At 31.4% G+C, this 19,817-nt stretch overlaps 1 protein-coding gene across 2 annotated transcripts in view; it reads left to right on the top strand.

The window, feature by feature from the left end:
* The window catches only part of LOC134695907 (protein WWC2-like), a 31,923-nt gene extending 13,018 nt beyond the window's left edge, over window positions 1-18,905 (top strand). Inside the window, exons 5-25 of one of the 2 annotated variants that reach the window (XM_063557389.1) lie at window positions 1,706-1,862; window positions 2,979-3,108; window positions 3,286-3,408; window positions 3,975-4,126; window positions 4,661-4,825; window positions 5,675-5,764; window positions 6,264-7,076; window positions 7,595-7,657; window positions 8,038-8,124; window positions 9,502-9,691; window positions 10,563-10,736; window positions 11,036-11,115; window positions 11,545-11,648; window positions 11,940-12,037; window positions 12,360-12,608; window positions 12,898-12,993; window positions 13,539-13,698; window positions 14,023-14,096; window positions 14,750-14,785; window positions 16,298-16,422; window positions 17,602-18,905. In XM_063557389.1, coding sequence (XP_063413459.1) covers window positions 1,706-1,862; window positions 2,979-3,108; window positions 3,286-3,408; window positions 3,975-4,126; window positions 4,661-4,825; window positions 5,675-5,764; window positions 6,264-7,076; window positions 7,595-7,657; window positions 8,038-8,124; window positions 9,502-9,691; window positions 10,563-10,736; window positions 11,036-11,115; window positions 11,545-11,648; window positions 11,940-12,037; window positions 12,360-12,608; window positions 12,898-12,993; window positions 13,539-13,698; window positions 14,023-14,096; window positions 14,750-14,785; window positions 16,298-16,422; window positions 17,602-17,734 — 3,299 coding nt within the window. In that variant the 3' untranslated portion in view covers window positions 17,735-18,905. The remainder of the gene's footprint in view (window positions 1-1,705; window positions 1,863-2,978; window positions 3,109-3,285; window positions 3,409-3,974; window positions 4,127-4,660; window positions 4,826-5,674; window positions 5,765-6,263; window positions 7,077-7,594; window positions 7,658-8,037; window positions 8,125-9,501; window positions 9,692-10,562; window positions 10,737-11,035; window positions 11,116-11,544; window positions 11,649-11,939; window positions 12,038-12,359; window positions 12,609-12,897; window positions 12,994-13,538; window positions 13,699-14,022; window positions 14,097-14,749; window positions 14,786-16,297; window positions 16,423-17,601) is intronic. The other variant, XM_063557391.1, reaches the window with a different exon arrangement.
* Window positions 18,906-19,817: the final 912 nt, after the last annotated feature.

The following is a 19,817-nucleotide window of genomic DNA, read 5'->3' on the forward strand; positions in this document are numbered from 1 at the left end:
CAAATAAAATAATATGTGTGTTTCCTGTTTCATCTTTGAAAAAAATAGGGTAGGTAGGTAGGGATTTTTTTTTATTTTACCATTTTTTTTTACATTGAGTCTATGGGAGAGAAATCCTGACTTTAACAGTGCTTATTGAAAAATGATAAAAAAAACTTTAGGGTAGGCTATTTCTAAGCTTAAAATATAGGGTAGGTAGGGAAACAGGAAACACACATGCTTTTTTATTTGGCCTTATGAATAAACACTAAAAATTTACTTTAAAACAGATTTTTTTAATTTAAAAGAGATACTATTCATTGTATTTTAAACAACTTTTCTAATTGATTGGGCCACTATACTTTCAATAATAAAGAAGATATACGTCCTGGAATATAACAAAATTAATGGACATGTTTTGATTATATAATACCAGTATAGTTCGTATAGGAAAAGTTTCTTTAAAAGAAAAATACTGATGTTCCCTTTTGAACTAAGAAGTCTTTTTACAACAAAGCAAAAGCTTTTATCACACGAAATTGATCCCTCGTGTCATGTGTAGTCAATACATTGAAGGGCTACTCTCATTCGAGCCAACCTTTTGGATAGATTTCTTCAGAACGACAGTTTTCTTTTCTTGACCATCGTAAATGAAAAAGTTGAGACGTAAAACTAGGCTTGAAACACGTGTGTCACTCAAACGACTTTAAAAACGTCTTCCTAATCAATTACCGATATTTAAGTCAAAGGATAATTAAAGTTTTAAATCCGAGATTTTTCTTGCTTTTGGACATTTTTCGTCACAACAACAGCTTTCTTTACTAAACTACCGGAGGAGACGTCAAAAGTTTGCTTCAAACACGTGCGTCGCAAAGTGGTAAATAAATTCTGTATGTGACATTTAGCAGAAGCCATTTAACCATATCATTCTGTCAAACAATTCAATCAACACCTTTATTAAAATAGTCCTTTGTTGTCGATAGCTATAAAATGCAATCAGCTGATTATTGATTGATTTTCTGTCCAAACCTTAATGAGGTCAAGGTAAATTCCGAGTAGTGTCTGATCGGGAAAAGTCCGAGAAACTCGAAAAAAAGTAAATAAACAAGATGGAGGAAAATAAATCGTTCTATATATTTCTTTCGCCAATTTCTTTCGCAAATGACGAATTTTTATCGCCACAATTATTATTTTTTCGCAAATTGCGAAAATGGCGACCGCCAGCGGAAACCCTGATACAGGGTTGGTCACTAAGTTTAGCTGAAACTATTCAATGAAAGCTATTTAATAAGGAAATATGCTTATGTAAATGTTTCATTTGTGTAAGGCTGGTCCCTAGGGGAAAAATGAAAGTCTTTTTCTCTGAGTGTTACTATTACATAAATATAAACGGTCTTGATTGAAAATCAGGTTATTTATTGAATATAGTATGGGGATTCTGTGTTAAAATTTGAAAAGGCTTGTGACAAAAAACAAAATGGAGGTCAAGAATGATTGTGAAGATTTTCGCTATTGTCACTTAGAAGTTGTGGCCATTTATTGCTTAAACTATGTTGATAGAGATAACCTGATGTTCTGTAATTTAACCTTGATTTGTTTCTGTACAATATGTTGAAATTTGAGCATTTATTTTGCTATAAAAATTCAATAACTGAGTCATCATTTTGTGACAACTAATTGTCATGAATTAGAACAACTGTATTAAATGAGATTTTATATGTTTCAGTTGCTTCTAACTCCAGTGTAGGTAGTAAATATGACCCAGATCTTCTCAAAGCTGATGTCCATCATGCCAAGAAACGAGTGGCCAGACTACGACGAGAGCTGGACCAGATCAAAGCTGAGATGACCTATAAAGAACAAGGACTGGAAACACTGTCCAAGTAAGTACTGTGGATTCATTATTATTTCTTGGATACCAATTTTCATGGGTTTCGTGGGCACAAGTGTACCACAAATTCAAATGTTCAACGAACAACATATTTTCCATAGGCTTAGTATGCAGAGTTTGACAAAACCACACAATCGAATATTCCAAATATGCAAGTTTTTAGCAATCTACAAAAAATGATAACCATGAAAATAAATGAATTCACAGTATATTTGATGTAGAAATAGGGAGGAATATTGGATGGAAAATAAAATTGAATACAACCTGCATTTCTGGCTTTTGGTTGTCAAAAGGTTGTCATGCTGAACCCAAAAAAATAAAATTGAGAAAGGAAATGGTGAATATGTCAAAGCGACAACCACCCGACCATAGAGCAAACAACAGCCGAAGGCAACCAATGGGTCTTCAATGTAGCTAGAATTCCCGCACCCGTAGGTGTCCTTCAGCTGGCCCCTTAAATATGCATAATAGTACAGTGATAATGGATGTCATACTAAACTCCGAATTATACACAAGAAACTAAAATTTAAAATCATAAAAGACTAACAAAGGCCAGAGGCTCCTGACTTGGGACAGGTGCAAAATTGCGGCGGGGTTAAACATGTTTATGAGATCTCAACCCTCCCCTATACCTCTAGCCAATGTAGAAAAGTAAAAGAATAACAATACGCACATTAAAATTCAGTTCAAGAGAAGTCCGAGTCCGATGTCAAAAGATGTAACAAAAGAAAATAAATAAAATGACAATAATACATAAATAACAACAGACTACTAGCAGTTAACTGACATGCCAGCTCCAGACCTCAATTAAACTGATTGAAAGATTATGTCTTCATCATATGAATATCAGGTACAATCCCTCCTGTTAGGGGTTTAGTATCATACTATCATAAAATATATGAGAAGAACATAACCCGTGTCAAACATGAAAGAGAACAAAATGATTGAAAAAAGTACCCCAAAATATTTTGAAGTGATTGTGACATCTTTAAACCTGGGAATTGTCTGAATTGCCATCTCCAATAGTTTTCAATTATATGGATGGAAGCTGGAGTTTCTGATAATAGAACATACATAGTATAAAACTGTGGATTTGTTACATTTTCAGAGTTGATCAGAAATTATCCGGAGAGAATGGCAACTATAACATCACACAAGCTGCAGCTATAGTTGGTGAAATTAGAGAGATGCAGGCATCGCTTACAGAGGGAGAACATGAAAAACAAAATCTTATGCAGGTACAATATCTTCTCAAAGGTCTATCAGGATTGATCAAAATGTCAAATGATAACTTTTATAAAGTATGAATTTAACAAATGTAATGTATTAATTAATTTCAAAACTGAAACAGATTGAAATTTGCAATAATTCAAACTAACAAACATGTAATGGTAGAATATCTATTTTAATTTCAGTCACTTGCCAAATTAAAAGAAGAATTTCTGGGTCATAAGAATGGTGGATCTTCTCCAGATGTATCTACATTGTCAATACCACATATGTCTAACACTGCTTCACAGACTGACCTCAGAGGAGAGGTAATAATACTAACAAAAAAATCAGTTCTGAAATTCAACTTACAAATACAATAGAGAGCATGAACTACAAGCTACAAAATGTGCCTTCTCCTCTGCATAGAATATGTATGAATAAAAAAGAAATACATCCACATTGTTCAGAATTTAAATTTAATGAATCATTTACAGAATAAAGAATGTTGAAACTTTTGGCTAAATTGTTTGTCCACTCCTACAGTTTTTAAACTAGAATATTTTTTTGTTTGCAAAAATTATTTTTTACATTGATTGATTGGTGTTTAATGCCACTTTCAACACTATTCTACTATTTTGTGATGGTATATTTGTATTGGTTGTGGAAGCTGGATTGCCCTGAAGAACCACACCTTCTGTAGGAAAACAGACAGTCCTAAATTGGAGTTGAGAGCACCTGCTCTGTGCAAAACTTGAACTAACAACCTCCATGTTTACAGACTAAGACAGACTAGAGTGATACAGACGTTTGATTACTAATACTGATGCCCCTTTTACTTTGCATATTATATTGTGGTTGAACTACTTAAAATCAAGTTTGACTTTTATTTCAGGTTGGGCTGCGAAGTGGTACTTACATTGCTGAGATTGCTAGAACACGACTGAAGTATGACGAGGCTAAAACAAAACTGTCTGATCTAAAACATAAATTGGCTAATGTCGAGGAACAGATGATCCCTGGACAGAACGAAATGGATAAAGATAGGTAGGTCAGGGTGAATAAAAATATACAGTAGGGAGGATTGTAAGGCTTATTTGCAATGGAAATTTTATAAAAAGGCATTGACTTGGTAAGAAGGTGAAATGTACCTGTAATGAAATAGTAAAACAAGATATGTGGGGAAGAGAGAATAGACGATAGTAAAATATAAAGCATTGGGGAAATCTATTATAGAGTCCAAGTAAGTGATAAAATAAGAATACTTTTTAAACTGGGAAAAAAAACTTTACAAAAACTGATAAAGTGAGACTATTAACAACTGATGAAATGAGAATACTTTACACAAATTTATAATAAAAAAAAAACCTCTGCAAAATAATGAAAAAAATAGAATACTCCATGCAACACTGATAAAATGAGAGCACGTGACACATGACTGAGAATGTGTTGATGCAAAACTGATTAAAAAATGACTTTTGTTGTAAAATCACTCATTGTGGGAATTGATTTGCATGTATTTTTTTAAGGAAAACATATGAATAAAAGACAAAATTTAATCTATATTGTATGTTGTTTCAGATTAATGTTGATCAGTGAGAAGGAACAGTTATTACGTGAACTGAGGAGTATTGATATGAAGGGACGTAGCAGCAATGATATAAACTGTGTTGCGAAGAAAATTCAACAGTTAGAGTGGGATATAAACCATGCCGCAGAAATATCTAACAAACAAATCGCTGACAGGTATTTACTGAACACTATAATTGTTTATTTGATTGAAGAATTTAAATGTATTTAGAAATCAACAAAACGGTAAAAGTGAGGATTTTAATGTTAAAATTGATTTTTTGAACGGAGGTCACAAAGATGATGAAAGTTTTGTAAAGAAAAGTAATGTGTTTAATAACATCTTCACATGATTAGGAGTATATAATAATTTGATCTATTGATTATTGTTTGCTAATAGTCCAGTGGCTAATATTTCATGCTTGTTCATGATGATAGCATTATTGGATAGGAAACTTAGTCAATTACTTTTTTTTCTAAGTCATTGAGAATAGGCCACTTTCGAGTTTGTCTTTTACACAAAAAAACTTGTCAATTATGTGTGCCTTTATGACATCATTTTCCATTTAGAGTGGATCGCCTGTATCCCTGCACTATTAACATTCATTAAGCGTCTTAGTGATCGTCATTGTGCAGTATAACTAAGAAATAATATTTGTTCAATAGGTACCTTATCACTATTCCCTTATGATAGCAGTGCTGAATATCAATTATAAGAATTTAATTTGCTGAATAAATCTTGCAATATAGCATTATAATTTTTTCCACCAATTGCTCAACAAAGGAATGGAAGTGATGACGCCCCTAAGCACACAAATGATATTCACTGAAACCAAAGTTTTTGACGGATTTGCATCAAACTCGAAAGTTGTCTATTGTTTTAAGTGTTGAGCTACAGATTGATCTTTGAACCTAGTGTATATTTGACCTATAACATATGAACTTGTACACCTTATATAATTCTATGAACCAAACATTGTTTAGGCTAGTATTTTATATTAAAAGTTTGACTAACTATATTTTCAGACTACAGTTACAAGTAGAGAGAACAAGTCTGGTAAAAGACTTGTCAGATACTACAGTCCTGGCAACTACACTTGAAACTCAGCTACGCAGGTATTAGAAGCTTTAAATTCAAATGATAAGTTTAAATATAGTTTATTTGCATAAATATGCAAACTCGAGGAGACTAGTTAATCAAACTTATAAAGTCTTCTCCCATCAAATGATTATGAAAACTGTAAAACAGGAAATGTAATTGTTAACACTAGTTCTTAAACTAGTCGGAAAATAACTTGCCTTTTAAGAAAAGTTATTACAAGATAGTATGGAGAACAGGTTGAAAGATGACATGATTTAATAAATACTTAAAAAAATAGTATGAAGACCTTTTTTTTCGTATAGAAGGTTATTAAAATTTGTGAAACTTATGAAGTCTTCTTTATATTTTCATAGAATGGGTCACCATGAAAAATTCTTATGTCGGCAGAAGTCTTGGTCTTTATTTTAACATGTAAAATACAATTAAAAGCAAGAGCTAATATACTAAGAACAACCATCCATCACATATTTGCAGTAATTTATAGAAATTTGATATTTATGATTTCTGTTTCAGTTTGTATTCATCTGTCAGTACATTATCTGTTTCCTCGGGATCCAGTCTGGGATCTATGGGATCATTATCTTCACTTAGTCGTAGTTCATTAAATTCAAATAGTATGATAGACATTTATGGACAACAACAGCATACTTCAGATCTACCTGACCTTCACAGAAGGGTAGAAAAACTTCTTCAAGGTCATAGCATTTCACCTATACAGGAAGTTCATATTTCTGACACTACAGCAGCAGCTACGAACAATTACCTTCAGAGTGTTATGGCCAGTAATTTATCATCGTCAATGAAATCGTTATCATCCCGTTCATCATTATCGTCAGTTTCACCACCCATCTCACCGTATGATATTGGACCTCCACCCTCATATGAACAACATATGACTGGTGCAGATCGACAACGTAAGGTACCTACATACTCTGTAAATACAAACATTGGTGTTATTGCAGAGGCACCTAGTGGCCTGCAATTAAATATTATGGCTGAACAATCAAAATTAACTGGGGATCCTGCATTGTTACAAGTGAATCCCACCGCAGAATTTTCTCCACCAGTACAAGTAGCAACAGGACAATCACTCCAGGGTGAACCTGGATATCAAAGTGTTGCTAATAATAATGTGAGGCGTGCACAATACCCGGATAATTTAGACTTGGGATCTATTCCACCGTTAAGTCCTATTAGTGAGACTAGTTCTGGCGTGTGTAATAATTTATCCGGTGGGAATACAAGGAGTGTATCTGCAGCAGTGAGTGACGAATCTGTAGCAGGAGACAGTGGAGTCTTTGAGGCTTCAGTTAATATTACAAAAAGGTAAAGTTATTAAATTCATGTGGTATGTTATACTGTGCAGAATCCTGTTATCCCTTTTTATGTGTGATATCGATTTATTGTGTTTATTGAATAATAAAAGAAAAGGAAATTGTATGCATGATTATATGAACATGGTAGTTTATTTAAAGAACAGTAACATTTTGAGATGAGCTTAACCTAAATTTAAAGAATGATATTTGTGGATGCAGACGTACAACTAATGATCAGAACTAATTCAAGAAGATTTGTTTGGCCAATTGAAGGTTGAGCCACTCTCCAGTAGTTGCAAATCTTAAAGACCTGTGAAACTAAAGAAAAGACAAAAATCATACAACTTCGATATAGTAAACACGCTAAATATTCATAAAAAGCATTCGAAAAATAAATAAATCAGTAACTCATATGGAACTTAACTCAAATACAAATATAAAGGTGTGTCTCGAATCATTTTCAAAACATCCAATATTGCAGTACATTTGTTTTTCCTTTCTAAAAATCTTTTGCCTTTGTCTTTTTAGAGATGATTTGGATGAAGTCTTGGAGATGAATTTAGAAAGTGCTCAAATTCAAATCAAACTCAAGTAAGTAAATGTAACAAACCAGTACATTCAATATATATATGAATAGAATTAATGAAAAACTGAACTATGCCTCTTTCAATTTATAATTATTTATGGTATGATTGCTAACGCGACCACCAGCCACAACAGACCAACATGACACAGAAATATTTACATTTCAGTAATAAATAATAAAAGTACAAATGAACTACTTTTCAATTGCATTTTTAATGTTATATTTCATAGATAGCTACAATACCCTTATTAAAAGATAATTGATGTTTATTTGTTGAAGTTTTTGGAATCATTGCTTTTCGATTGATTTCATTCTAACCTACCTTGTTTTTTTAAGGATGATTAAAAAAATGCTTTTGGATTACACATTTATCTTAACATTGTAGATATGAAGGTGTTGACAGTCAGTTATTAATAGGTATTGAACAAGGAAGAAATTTATCAGCATTAGCTTTCCCATCTGGAGGCAAAGTGTAAGTAGTATTGCATGTGTTGATGTTGAATAAATAAATGGGCTGTAACATTTCTGTTGGGGATAAGTAACTTATAACTATGTACATATAGATTCCACAACTGGAACAAGTGTGTTACGATATTTCTTAACTTGAGACAGTTAAATTTTAATATTTAAAGCGCAAGGCTTGCAGAGCTTTTTAAATAATTAAAATTTAACTGTTGAGAGTTGAGAAATATCGTAAAACACAAGTTATAATGGTGGAGTATGTTTCTCTAATGATTTTATCCTTCCTTTTGAAGAAAGTTGTGTACTTTTTATGTGACATCATCACCCATGGTCTTCTTTTTTCATGACGTCACAATATGAAAATAAAAAAGAAACCAAGAAAATTTAACATCACAATTTAACTTTCACCAATCATTTGCTGAGAACAGATTTTTCAGTAGTGAGAAGAAATATTTTTCTCTCACAGATCAAGAAATGTGAAAATAGTGCAAAATTTAGAGAAAGGACTGATAATCATGCTTGTTTGATGGACTAAATTGTTCATTTACTAATAAAAATTAAGGAAATCTGGAGTGGTTGCCAGTGAGACAACTAGCCATCAAAGTTCAAATGAAGTGGATGTAAGCAGTTTTAGGCAACTGTACAGCCTCCAATAATAATAAAACCCTATGCCGTTTAGTTGGCTACAAAAGGCTCTGATGAAAATGTGAAACAGTACAATTGAGAAAACTAAGGGCATTATTTATGCTATGAAAATTTATGTGGTAATCCAATCAAAACAAACGTTACAAACGATGTTGCATTCCAATTGTTGTTTCCATACTCACCGTGTAGAACACCACATGCGGGGTGTCTGCTATGTTTGACATGGGGTGGCAATTTTGAAGCGACAAAAAAGTAACAAGGTAAGTTCAAGCATCAAAATTTCTTATTTTAAGAACTCTCAGTACCATATAATGTATTGCACGGAAGGAACCACAACGTAATGTATTTCCTGAAAGCAGAAGCAGTCGTTTTCAGTGCTCAGTTTTCTCAAACACTTCGCCCTAGTTTTCCGTGTTGCAGATTTTGAGGCTTTATATGCAAATTTCGGTATAAAAAACTACTTTACACAACTACACTCCGTTTTATTTATATATAATTGTATTCCTCTCATGAACTTATACCAAACATCAGTTTCTGAGTTAAATTGAATTGGTTTTAAAACTATTATTCATCAAAATATAAGTTCTTTGATGCTTGAACTTACCTTGTTACATTTTTGTCGCTTCAAAATTGCCACCCGATGTCAAACATAGCTGACACCCCGCATGTGGCGTTCTCTACGGTGATACTGCTAATTAGCAGAAAGATTAATGTTTATAAACTTTTATATTCTTTCTAACAGATATATTAAGGCAGCTTTATTACCTCATTTGAAGAATGCATCTGTGTGGGAAACAAAACCTCTGACAGATTTGAAGGGTCCCAAATTTTCTGAGACTTTTCATTTGACAATACCAGAACATAAAGTACGAGACAAGACACTTCAAGTCAATGTATGGAGTAAACATGATATTTTCGGTGATGAGTGTTTGGTGAGTATATTTATATCAATGTGTCAAATGACAAATGAGATCAAGTTATCAAAGCTCATTCACTATTATTTATCAACTTAAAAAGAAATTTCAATCTGTTACATCAGACAAATCTTAAACAGAGAAAAGATATTTAGGACAGGGAGGTTTTTATGAGGGACAAAAGTACATAAAATGTTATACAGAAGTTCATTTCTGGATGGTCTTTAACCTCAAAATTCATAACATATTTTAAAGTTTTCAAAATATACCCTGAATTTTACTTTGACCAATGAATCCATAGATGCCAACCATTACGATTTCTCCTTAGTTTTTCCGATTTTGGGATAAAAACTACGCTATTACGATCAAAGTTGAATAGTTACAGATTCCCAATCATTGCCATTCAATTTTGTAAAACTGTAAAAATGTACGAGTCGAGAACATCTGAACAATTAATGACTGGAATACATACTCCAGACAACATGTTGAACGACAAATTCTAGTGCACATCATTTTGCAACCACTCGTCAGTAATATTTATTGGTAAATGCAAGTTTATGAATGATTACTGAAAACTTTTCAAAAATACGGAAAATTTGATAGTTTGTTACTGATTGTGTCAAAAGGGGTTGGCATCTATGTGAATCTGACATAAACAAATAGAGAGAAATGACCTTAGAAAAGTATGGATGCTCAAAAAAGTAATTAGATTCAATATTTCTATACGTTATGTAAGAAGTTGCAAATTTTATTCTAGCATATAAGACATGAAGGGAAGGTACTTTAAGTGAAGATTTGCAGCATCAGCAGTTAGAATTGACCTGTCAAAATAGTAAAAAATTTTGAATTTAAGAAGACTTTATTTATTAAATAATGACTGTTTTTACAGGGTTGTGTTCAAGTTAGTCTTGCAGACTTTGATCCCAAGATGGTTTCTATGAGATGGTATAATGTGTTGAGCTTTAAATTCATGCAAGCAGACAATGTTGGAAGCAAGCCAAAAACATCACAACCATCTTCAACTTCATCTGGGTCATCTTCTGCTCCTTCATCATTAACACAGGTATGTACAAAAAATAAACACTCATTTGATTTCAAGAGTATCTATTTTCGTGGATTGATGCAAAATTATGTGTTTTTCGTGAATATTTGATTTTGAGATAGAAAAAAATTACTTGAAGCATAAAGTAAAATTTCATTCTCAATATTCAAAACAAAGCACCTGGCTTTATTTTGATTACAGTTTTGAGTATATGTTGATCTTTGATTCTTACTCAGACTCATAAATCAACCAAGTTTCTTTTTACCAAAGCGCAGATATATGATATGATATTTAACATATTGTATTGTTATTTTCAACAGAAGGAAGGAGGTGATCGGGTAGTACAGTTATTGGAAGCTTCCTCTGCTCGACTTGGATCAGAGAGTTCCAAAAATAAAAGGTAACAATTAATGCATTTAATTTAAGAATTTAATATATTTTGTAGTAATATTTGGGTTTAAAAACAATGAGAATTGCTTCATACTCAAAATATGTGTACAATCCAGGTTTTTATAAGAAGAATTTACAAAAATTGAAGCATTCAATTCTCAAGATTACAGTTGGATGCTTATTATTAAAAGCAGGTTTTCAATTCATGCAAATGTTGATTTTTTTTTGGCCAAAGAGAAATAATTTTATTTTGTATGAAAACAACCCATGATGTATGAAAGCAATCCAAGACCATTACTTTAAGAACAAGTTACTTCATTGTTCAGCAAAAAATTTATAAATTTATTTGGTATTCTATTAAAAATGGTATATAGATAACCTGAAAGTATTTTAAAAAACCCACCCAAACCTCCTTAATATATTTCTATCTTTTGATTAGTCACCACAAAGGGAAGCATCCAATTGTTGCTGTACTGAAGGAAGAAAGTAGTGATGAATCAACTATAATATCATCTCAGACATCAACACTCACTAGAAATCAAGGTAGGTTTATCACCAAATAAAGAATTGTCTGATCATTTCTTTAAGATTGCTCTGATCCATCTTAGAAGAAATATGAATATATTATTATGAAATATATCAAATCACCATTTTGTCCTATTTGCAACAACCATATATAATGAAACATGTAAAATGAAATTTTGAACTACTTTATAGTTTGTCTTTTCGTCATTTCAGTTTTTTGCCATGTTGTTGTCAATTTGTCTTTGAATAAAGATTTATGATTTTTAAATGTTGGCCAAATATATGAATCTAAATATATGAATATTTAAGGTGCAGATGAAATGCAGAGACACAATGACACTGAAGGAAGTAGATTTACTATAGGAGACGATGAAGATGAGGATGAAATGGACGAGGAAGATGAAGCAGTAAGTTTTAAACCTTATTGATGTGTGTGTACAAGTAAACAAAATGAAAGTCTAAGACTGCTTTTATGGAGAAGATTATCCTTATTAGGTAAAATATTTTTTTCTTAGAATAATTTCAAAATTCGGGACCAAATGTATCACTTCATGTCTTCATGTAAAGAGTAAAAAAAAATAAAGTACAGTCAGACATTTTGGCTTATCATAGAGAATCGTTACATTACTCTCAAGACTAACATGATAAGTACCTGTAGTGCATAATTTTTAAGATAGATTAAATCTTTTAGCGTTAATAAACTATTACAAATGTACTTGTGAATTTTAGGATTACAATGAGAAAATTCAGGAGATCCTGGAAGAGTTTGATCATGCTGTAGACATTGCTTGCAATGATGATTTTATTGAACAAGATGATTCTGCTGAGCGCTGTGACAAAGAGACTAACACAGAAGCAAGGTACTCTGATCGTCCACCAATCAAACGTAGAACACAAGACAGTATACGTAGTAGCACTATACGGAGATCACAAACCTTTTCTCCAGCCTGCAGACCAGGATCTAATTATATATGCAAGGTAGGTATAATATATAAAATGAAAGAGTGGAATTCTGGATGTAAGTACAGAAGTTCTCTTTATATAGATCTTTTCATAATACAAACCCTTAGAAAAGTTTATTTATCAATAAATTATAAAAATGGTTCCTTGAAAACTATATTCAGTCCAGAAAGTTAAATCTTGAATAAGGTTCACCTAAATACAGTTATAAGAATGAGGATTTACTCAATGCTGACAAGTAAATGCAATTTTATTTTGGTAAATTTATTACAGGATTTCACAACTGTTTATATTTGATTTATTGTAGCTTAACAGAAGTGACAGTGATGGGTCAATGCCTAATTTCAAAAAGGGATCCTTTCATCGGCATTCTATGGAGCGCAGAAGTTTGAGATGGAAGAAGGTATATTTTAGTAATAAGCAACAAAAATTAAGTGTTTCGATTCAAAAAAATATAACAAAATGTTTTGGCACACTACTTTTAGCTGTAAGAAATATCATTATAGATGTAATTGAAAAATCTTAGGGAGGAGGCATTTCTTAAAGCTAATATTGGTATTCTTTAAATCTGAAACTATCTATACATGTGTTAACTGGTTTGGCACTCAAACTGGTATAGCAGGTTATTGTTGTGGGTGTAAAATTTCATGATTTTAATTGAATAAGGTATAGGAAATATTTTGGCTGTACTTATTTTGGTGGATTCAAAACTTTTATCAATACCTTTGCATGTACACTTTTAAATTGGTGTATTTATTTTGGCGATCTGGATATATCCGCGAAAATAAGCAAAAATTTACACCCTGCAAAAATATTCCGCTAGAAGGTATATTATATATAAAAATCAAATATAATCAAATATATTTTTAAATGATAATCTGAGACAAATAGTTTAGAGTAGTAGTGTAACTAAATCAAAAGTTCTTAAAAAGACAATAATTTTTTTAGCCACCCAGTATTGCGGAGAAGGGAAGAAAGGTGCCACCACGTACATCATTGGATTTAGAACTTGATCTACAGGCGGCTCAGACAAAACTCACTCATCTCCATGATGAAATAAACAGACTTAAACAACTTAAGACGTTATTGGAAGATGCAAAATCAAAAGGTAAGTAGTGAAAATAGGATTCAATAAGATGATGGTAAACTGTTGAAGGTGGTCGGAGCTGTTGAGGGGGGTCAGAAAAGGTCCTGCCCCCTCACTGCTGGTCAAATGTTTGCAAGTCGTTTTTAGAAATATTAATTATTTCAGCGTCAATACTTTTAAAAATATTACTAGGCCAAAACAAATAGGTTAATTAATATCAATATCAGAAAATGAAGCACAAAGCAAAAGTTACAATAAATATTTCCTGCTTTTGACTGTTATTTACATGCATGTAAACTGCTGACCAAAGCGTAGACATAAATTGGATATATTTCTTATTTCCAGGACAGTCAGAGTTACCACCATGGTTAGCTGATGATGAACATTTTCATAAACTTCTGTCCGATGCTGATAAACTGGTATGTATTAAACTTGGTGATGTATATACATACATAGTTAAACCTTTGCAGTTTCTTTAAAGAAATTAGAATTGGATTGAAATTTGCAATAGTAAAGGATAATCTATTAAGGAAGCTGGCTTGTCATGTTTTAAAATTTCATATTTTCTTCTGGAGAAAAAGTTAACATACCATTGACATTTGGTAAGATGTGGTTTTGCGTTCATGAATACACCTTATCGCTAATCCTGTCTGACCCAGCTGCTTGAACTTTTGACACAAACAACAATCACTTTACCATTGTGACGCCAGATATTTTGTTTTATGATGTCAAAATTTTACGGGAACCTGTGTGATATCCAGTAATGGCGGACAAATAGTGATAAGGTGTATTTTATCTTCAAGCAGTGTGAAATTTCTTGTTATTCTGGCCGTATTTGTGCCAAAAAATTTAAACTAATGATAGGCTATTTGTGTTTATAATGTGAAAGGTGTGTTTTAGAAGTAGAAATTCTCTTGATTTGTTAAACATTCTACTGCAAACACATCACTATGTCAGTCCAAAGGAAACTTGACATCTAGGTAAAAAAAAAGTTTTGATAAAAAATGTCTTCTAAGCTGTTGAAATTGTTCAGAAATCCTTGTTCAAAATTAAGTTGGTCTTTATATTGCAGACATTAAAAATGATTAGGACAACACAAGAAAGACATGTAAGACTTCCTGGCATGATTTTAATATTTTGATATTTTTGTACATGTCTCACACCCAATATATGTGTAAGATTGCATGGTCAAGATTTTACTCTTTGTGTATATGATCATGTGTTGTGTAAATATATTTTAATACTTATATAAAAACAAATAAAAAGAACTTATAACACTGCATAAATATTATGTTATGAGATGAATGATTTTAATTTTCTTTATTTACGAATGAATGTTAGCATGAGCATGCTAGTCTTTAATTTGTACTTTAAAATTGGAAACAGATACATAAATTTTAGAAATTTATAAATAGATATAAATTTCATTTTTTGAAACAAGTTGATATCACCATTTATGCAGTATATTATTTACACCAGTGATGTCCACTAAAACATGTTTTAACAGCCCTCACTTAAAAAATATATATAAATGCAATCATATGCATAATAACATTTTTTATGTATGGTATATCCAATATAGACAGGGAAATAACTATAGGAACAATAGTTTTATTGTTGTTAATTATCTTAATAGTTTTAAACCCCTTAAAAAGGGAGAGGTATAATATTTCTTGATCTTGTCTTGATTTTAATGAAAAGTTTACCAAGTTTATATCACTGTGTTATTTTGTGCACCTATTCTTTACTTTGATCAATTAAAAGATTTTTGGGTTTTCAATTGGTAAACTTCCAAATATGTGTTTTAGAATTTTTCTCATATGTGCTTTCCTTGTAAAAAAGAATTTATTCAGAATCTTCCTTGTTAGTGTTAGGCCTGTACCACCTATAGAGGTAAATTTAGAATGTCCGTTGCATTTCCACTTGCTGTCCATCCCTTGAGTCTCACTGTGTCCCTTGTATGGAACTAGTTAGAATACTGAGATTCTGTTTCTTTAACATTTTAACTATCACTTGCCATAATTTGATTTAGTTAAGTGTCTTTTGATTGCTTCAGTGTTAATATTTTATCCAAAATTGACCAGTTTATAGGGACGTTATTTGGAACATTTATAGTTTTCTTGCAACAATAGATATATTATTTTTATGGAATAGATATTACATTGTAGTGGCAAAAATTGTCTCTTTAATGGTCAGTTAAGCACCTGCATCATTGTGGATGTGATTGGTATAAATTAAATGTGTTGTACTTTCTTTTTTTGGGGGGCATGCATTATATTCATTTATTAAGAAAAGATTGCACAAATATTGCAATTTATATTTTCATTAAATTCCTGTACATAATTATGAAACTGAGTAAAACGATTTTACCTAGTAAATGTGCATGACAAGAAATATTTATAAATAGAGCAAGATGGAATAATAGAGAAGAAATGTTTTATTTAGTAAAATTCCGTCAGATTGTATCGATAAAAACTAAAATTGCAAACCTATATAAGAAAACAAGCCGAAATGAATATAGTTCAATACAAGTTGTATAAGATAAGTAAACCAGTGGAGCCATCTTTCTTACAAGTTGATAATGTACAATGTATACCAATGTGTTTTATGTTTATTGAAGGTTCAAAAAGAGAAGAGAACATTGACAAAACAAGACAGAAGAGCTCAACATTTGATGAAGAAAGTGACGAAGGAAGTACAAATGTTAAAGAGGAATAGTCCAAACTCAAATGCTTTAAACTTCAGGTAGGTGTAATGTTGTCTAATGTTAAAGAGGAATAGTCCAAACTCAAATGCTTTAAACTTCAGGTAGGTGTAATGTTGTCAAATATTGGTATAGTCTGAACTCAAATGCTTTAAACTTCAGGTAGGTGTAATGTTGTCTAATGTTAAAGAGGAATAGTCCAAACTCAAATGCTTTAAACTTCAGGTAGGTGTAATGTTGTCAAATATTGGTATAGTCTGAACTCAAATGCTTAAAACTTCAGGTAGGTGTAATGTTGTCAAATATTGGTATAGTCTGAACTCAAATGCTTTAAACTTCAGGTAGGTGTAATGTTGTCAAATATTGGTATAGTCTGAACTCAAATGCTTTAAACTTCAGGTAGGTGTAATGTTGTCAAATATTGGTATAGTCTGAACTCAAATGCTTAAAACTTCAGGTATGTGTAATGTTGTCAAATATTGGTATAGTCTGAACTCAAATGCTTAAAACTTCAGGTAGGTGTAATGTTGTCAAATATTGGTATAGTCTGAACTCAAATGCTTAAAACTTCAGGTAGGTGTAATGTTGTCAAATATTGGTATAGTCTGAACTCAAATGCTTTAAACTTCAGGTAGGTGTAATGTTGTCAAATATTGGTATAGTCTGAACTCAAATGCTTTAAACTTCAGGTATGTGTAATGTTGTCAAATATTGGTAGTAAATAAATAAGAATCGTTCATTTTGTCTCTTGAAAATTCCTGAATTCTGCCGTGAATATTGTTTATAAGTGACAACAATTCTTTTAAGTATAATCATTACAGCATATCTACCTCTGGATGTACAAAGAACAGAGAATTGAATAAAATTGAGAATGAGAATTGAAGTTTGCTTGTGAGTGAGATGAGGGATGATATCAATAATACCTTTCTTTACCACCTATTAAATGAGGAACCTTTGTTGTTGACAGAAATTTACATCATAGCATAGTTATAAATAAAAGGATGATAGATAAACTTGTTAAACATGTCTATAGCTAGCTTATACAAATTCACAGGTCACCTAAAAAACCAGCATAATGAAATTTTATGGACTAAGTTCACACTTCTTCTTTAGCTGTCCTACATAAAACAATTATTTTTTTTATGAAAAAAAATGAACGAGATTTGAAAATAGTTTTTTTTTTTTATCAAACTTGATGTTTTATTTGTTATATATTATAGAGAGAAGATGGCATTTTTCACCACACCTAACATGACAGTACCTGTAATACCAAACGAGAGTACCGACACCGCTGATGACCCAACCATAGAGGAATTTCTCAACGATGACGATAGAAAAGGGGAGGAAGTGTAAAAGGAATCATCAAAATGTTTATACTGAAGAGTTAATGCATGCTTACAAAAGTGTCTCAAACACACAGATGATTCAGCAAAGCATTTGGGATGTTGTCCGTGACTATTTAGACAATTAATTGTAACAGTTGACAAGCTTCTTCATGAAGCTGATAGTTTGTCAAGCTTCTTTGTGAAGCTGATAGTGTGTCATTCCACGTTTTGTAGAATTCCGAGTTGCTATTCCAATTGAGAGTTGGTTGTTTTGGTTGTGAACTTGAAAGGGAGAGAGAGATACAAGGTTGTTGAAAACATTATGTGGTTACTAGATTAAGCATTATATTGAATATTGAAATGTAATTTTTTAGAGCAATAATGAGGAATGTGATATCAAGTTTCTTGAAGATATATTTATTTCAAATCAGTTTAATAATTTGATTAGATTTGTTGTGATTAATACAAAATAATAAATTTAACTACCAAATGTAGTTGAGTTAACATAAAACATACATACACTCTTTCAAACCGACATACCCTCAGAGAATAGTTTGCAAGTAGTTTAATATTAGTAAATTATTATGGCATTAATAGATAATATGTAAATCAGGTGTCTTCAGGCTCATGTCACATTTTAATGAATTAAATCAACATTTGATAAAGGACATTAGATGATCCATCTCCATACTATTTAACTATGTATATAATCCTAGATAAGGGTTCCATATATTTCATATTAAATTGATCCTTAAAACTGTTACCCTATACTTGTACAGGGTGTAACTGGCTCACAAAAAATCTTACAAAAATAAATAAAACTGTTACCTTTCACCAGGTATATCAGGACACAAAAAAATCTTCGTCCAAAAATTATGGTAGGAATTCTGAATTGTTGAAGCCTTTCAATTGATTTTAGTTGTAAGATTTTTTGGTAAAAGTGATCCTATTCTAGATTCTAGTTTTGTAGTAAAAACATTGATATTATGTACCAGTATTTACATTTTTTTAAATGTCAGTTTAATGACATGTTTGTGCCAAATTTTGAAGAAAAAAAATGTTTCACTGTACAGTAGCCTAGAATAAGAACTGAGCTTCTGCTAGTATCATTTTAGTTTATTACAGTAAAAAGTTAGCGTTGTGAAAGCTTATTGTAGGAGTCAGTTTGCCTTTTTAAGCTTAAAATCAATCAATCGATATCTCCGACTTACATAGGACCTTGAGAGGATATAAATGAAAGATTTTTCACAATGAATCTATCTTGCTTAAACATCGAAGTTTTCAGTCATACTTTAGAACCCTGACAAGTCTCTTTTATGTATGAATTAAAATATCTTTATCTTGACAAGGCTACGCATAAAAAACTGGTATCATTTTGTTCTGTTTTACATAAAGTTACAGTAACAGAATTGAATATATAAAAGGGGTTTTGTATTTTCTTTCTGATGTAAAACACATGCCTTTTGAAACTTGGTCTTTTAAAGATCACTTCCTTTTTATACACTCCCTTTATATTTGTACATATGATTTGTGTTAGTTAAATCAAAAAAGTTTTTTAGATATTTTATATGTGATATTTTGTTCTGCTGGTCAGTCAAATTTTTTTACTCTTTCCATGATTATTATTTTTTCCTTAATCATGAATATATAGGGTGCTAAAATAATGATGTCATCGGTACACTGGCAAAATTTGTTAAAAAGATGAGATTTTAGTTTCAATATTCTATATTTTAAAAACACTTTTTGATTAAATATTTACATCATTTAATTGATTTATATAATGTTATGAATGTGTAGGTTTTGTTCAGCTGCTTCTGAAAGTATATATATAGTTGATTTAGAAAAAAACTTTTGCCACTGTGTTGAATGCCTCAATGAATTTTCTTACTTAAAAATATGTGTTAAGAATTAGCTGCTACAACATATGCGAAAAGAATTACTTTGGTATTTAATGCTTTGTATTGTAAGCAGCTATGTTATGAAGCTTTTGCAACCATTGCCTTTAAATCAAGGCCAATTTGTATATATTTAGCAAGCTTTTTATGAAGTTAAAAGCCTTGTTCTGTTTTCCTAATTGTACATATTGAGCAAGCTTTTTAATAAAGCTAGAT

Source organism: Mytilus trossulus, chromosome 14, assembly GCF_036588685.1.
Source record: "Mytilus trossulus isolate FHL-02 chromosome 14, PNRI_Mtr1.1.1.hap1, whole genome shotgun sequence".
In the NCBI taxonomy this organism is placed as follows: domain Eukaryota; kingdom Metazoa; phylum Mollusca; class Bivalvia; order Mytilida; family Mytilidae; genus Mytilus; species Mytilus trossulus.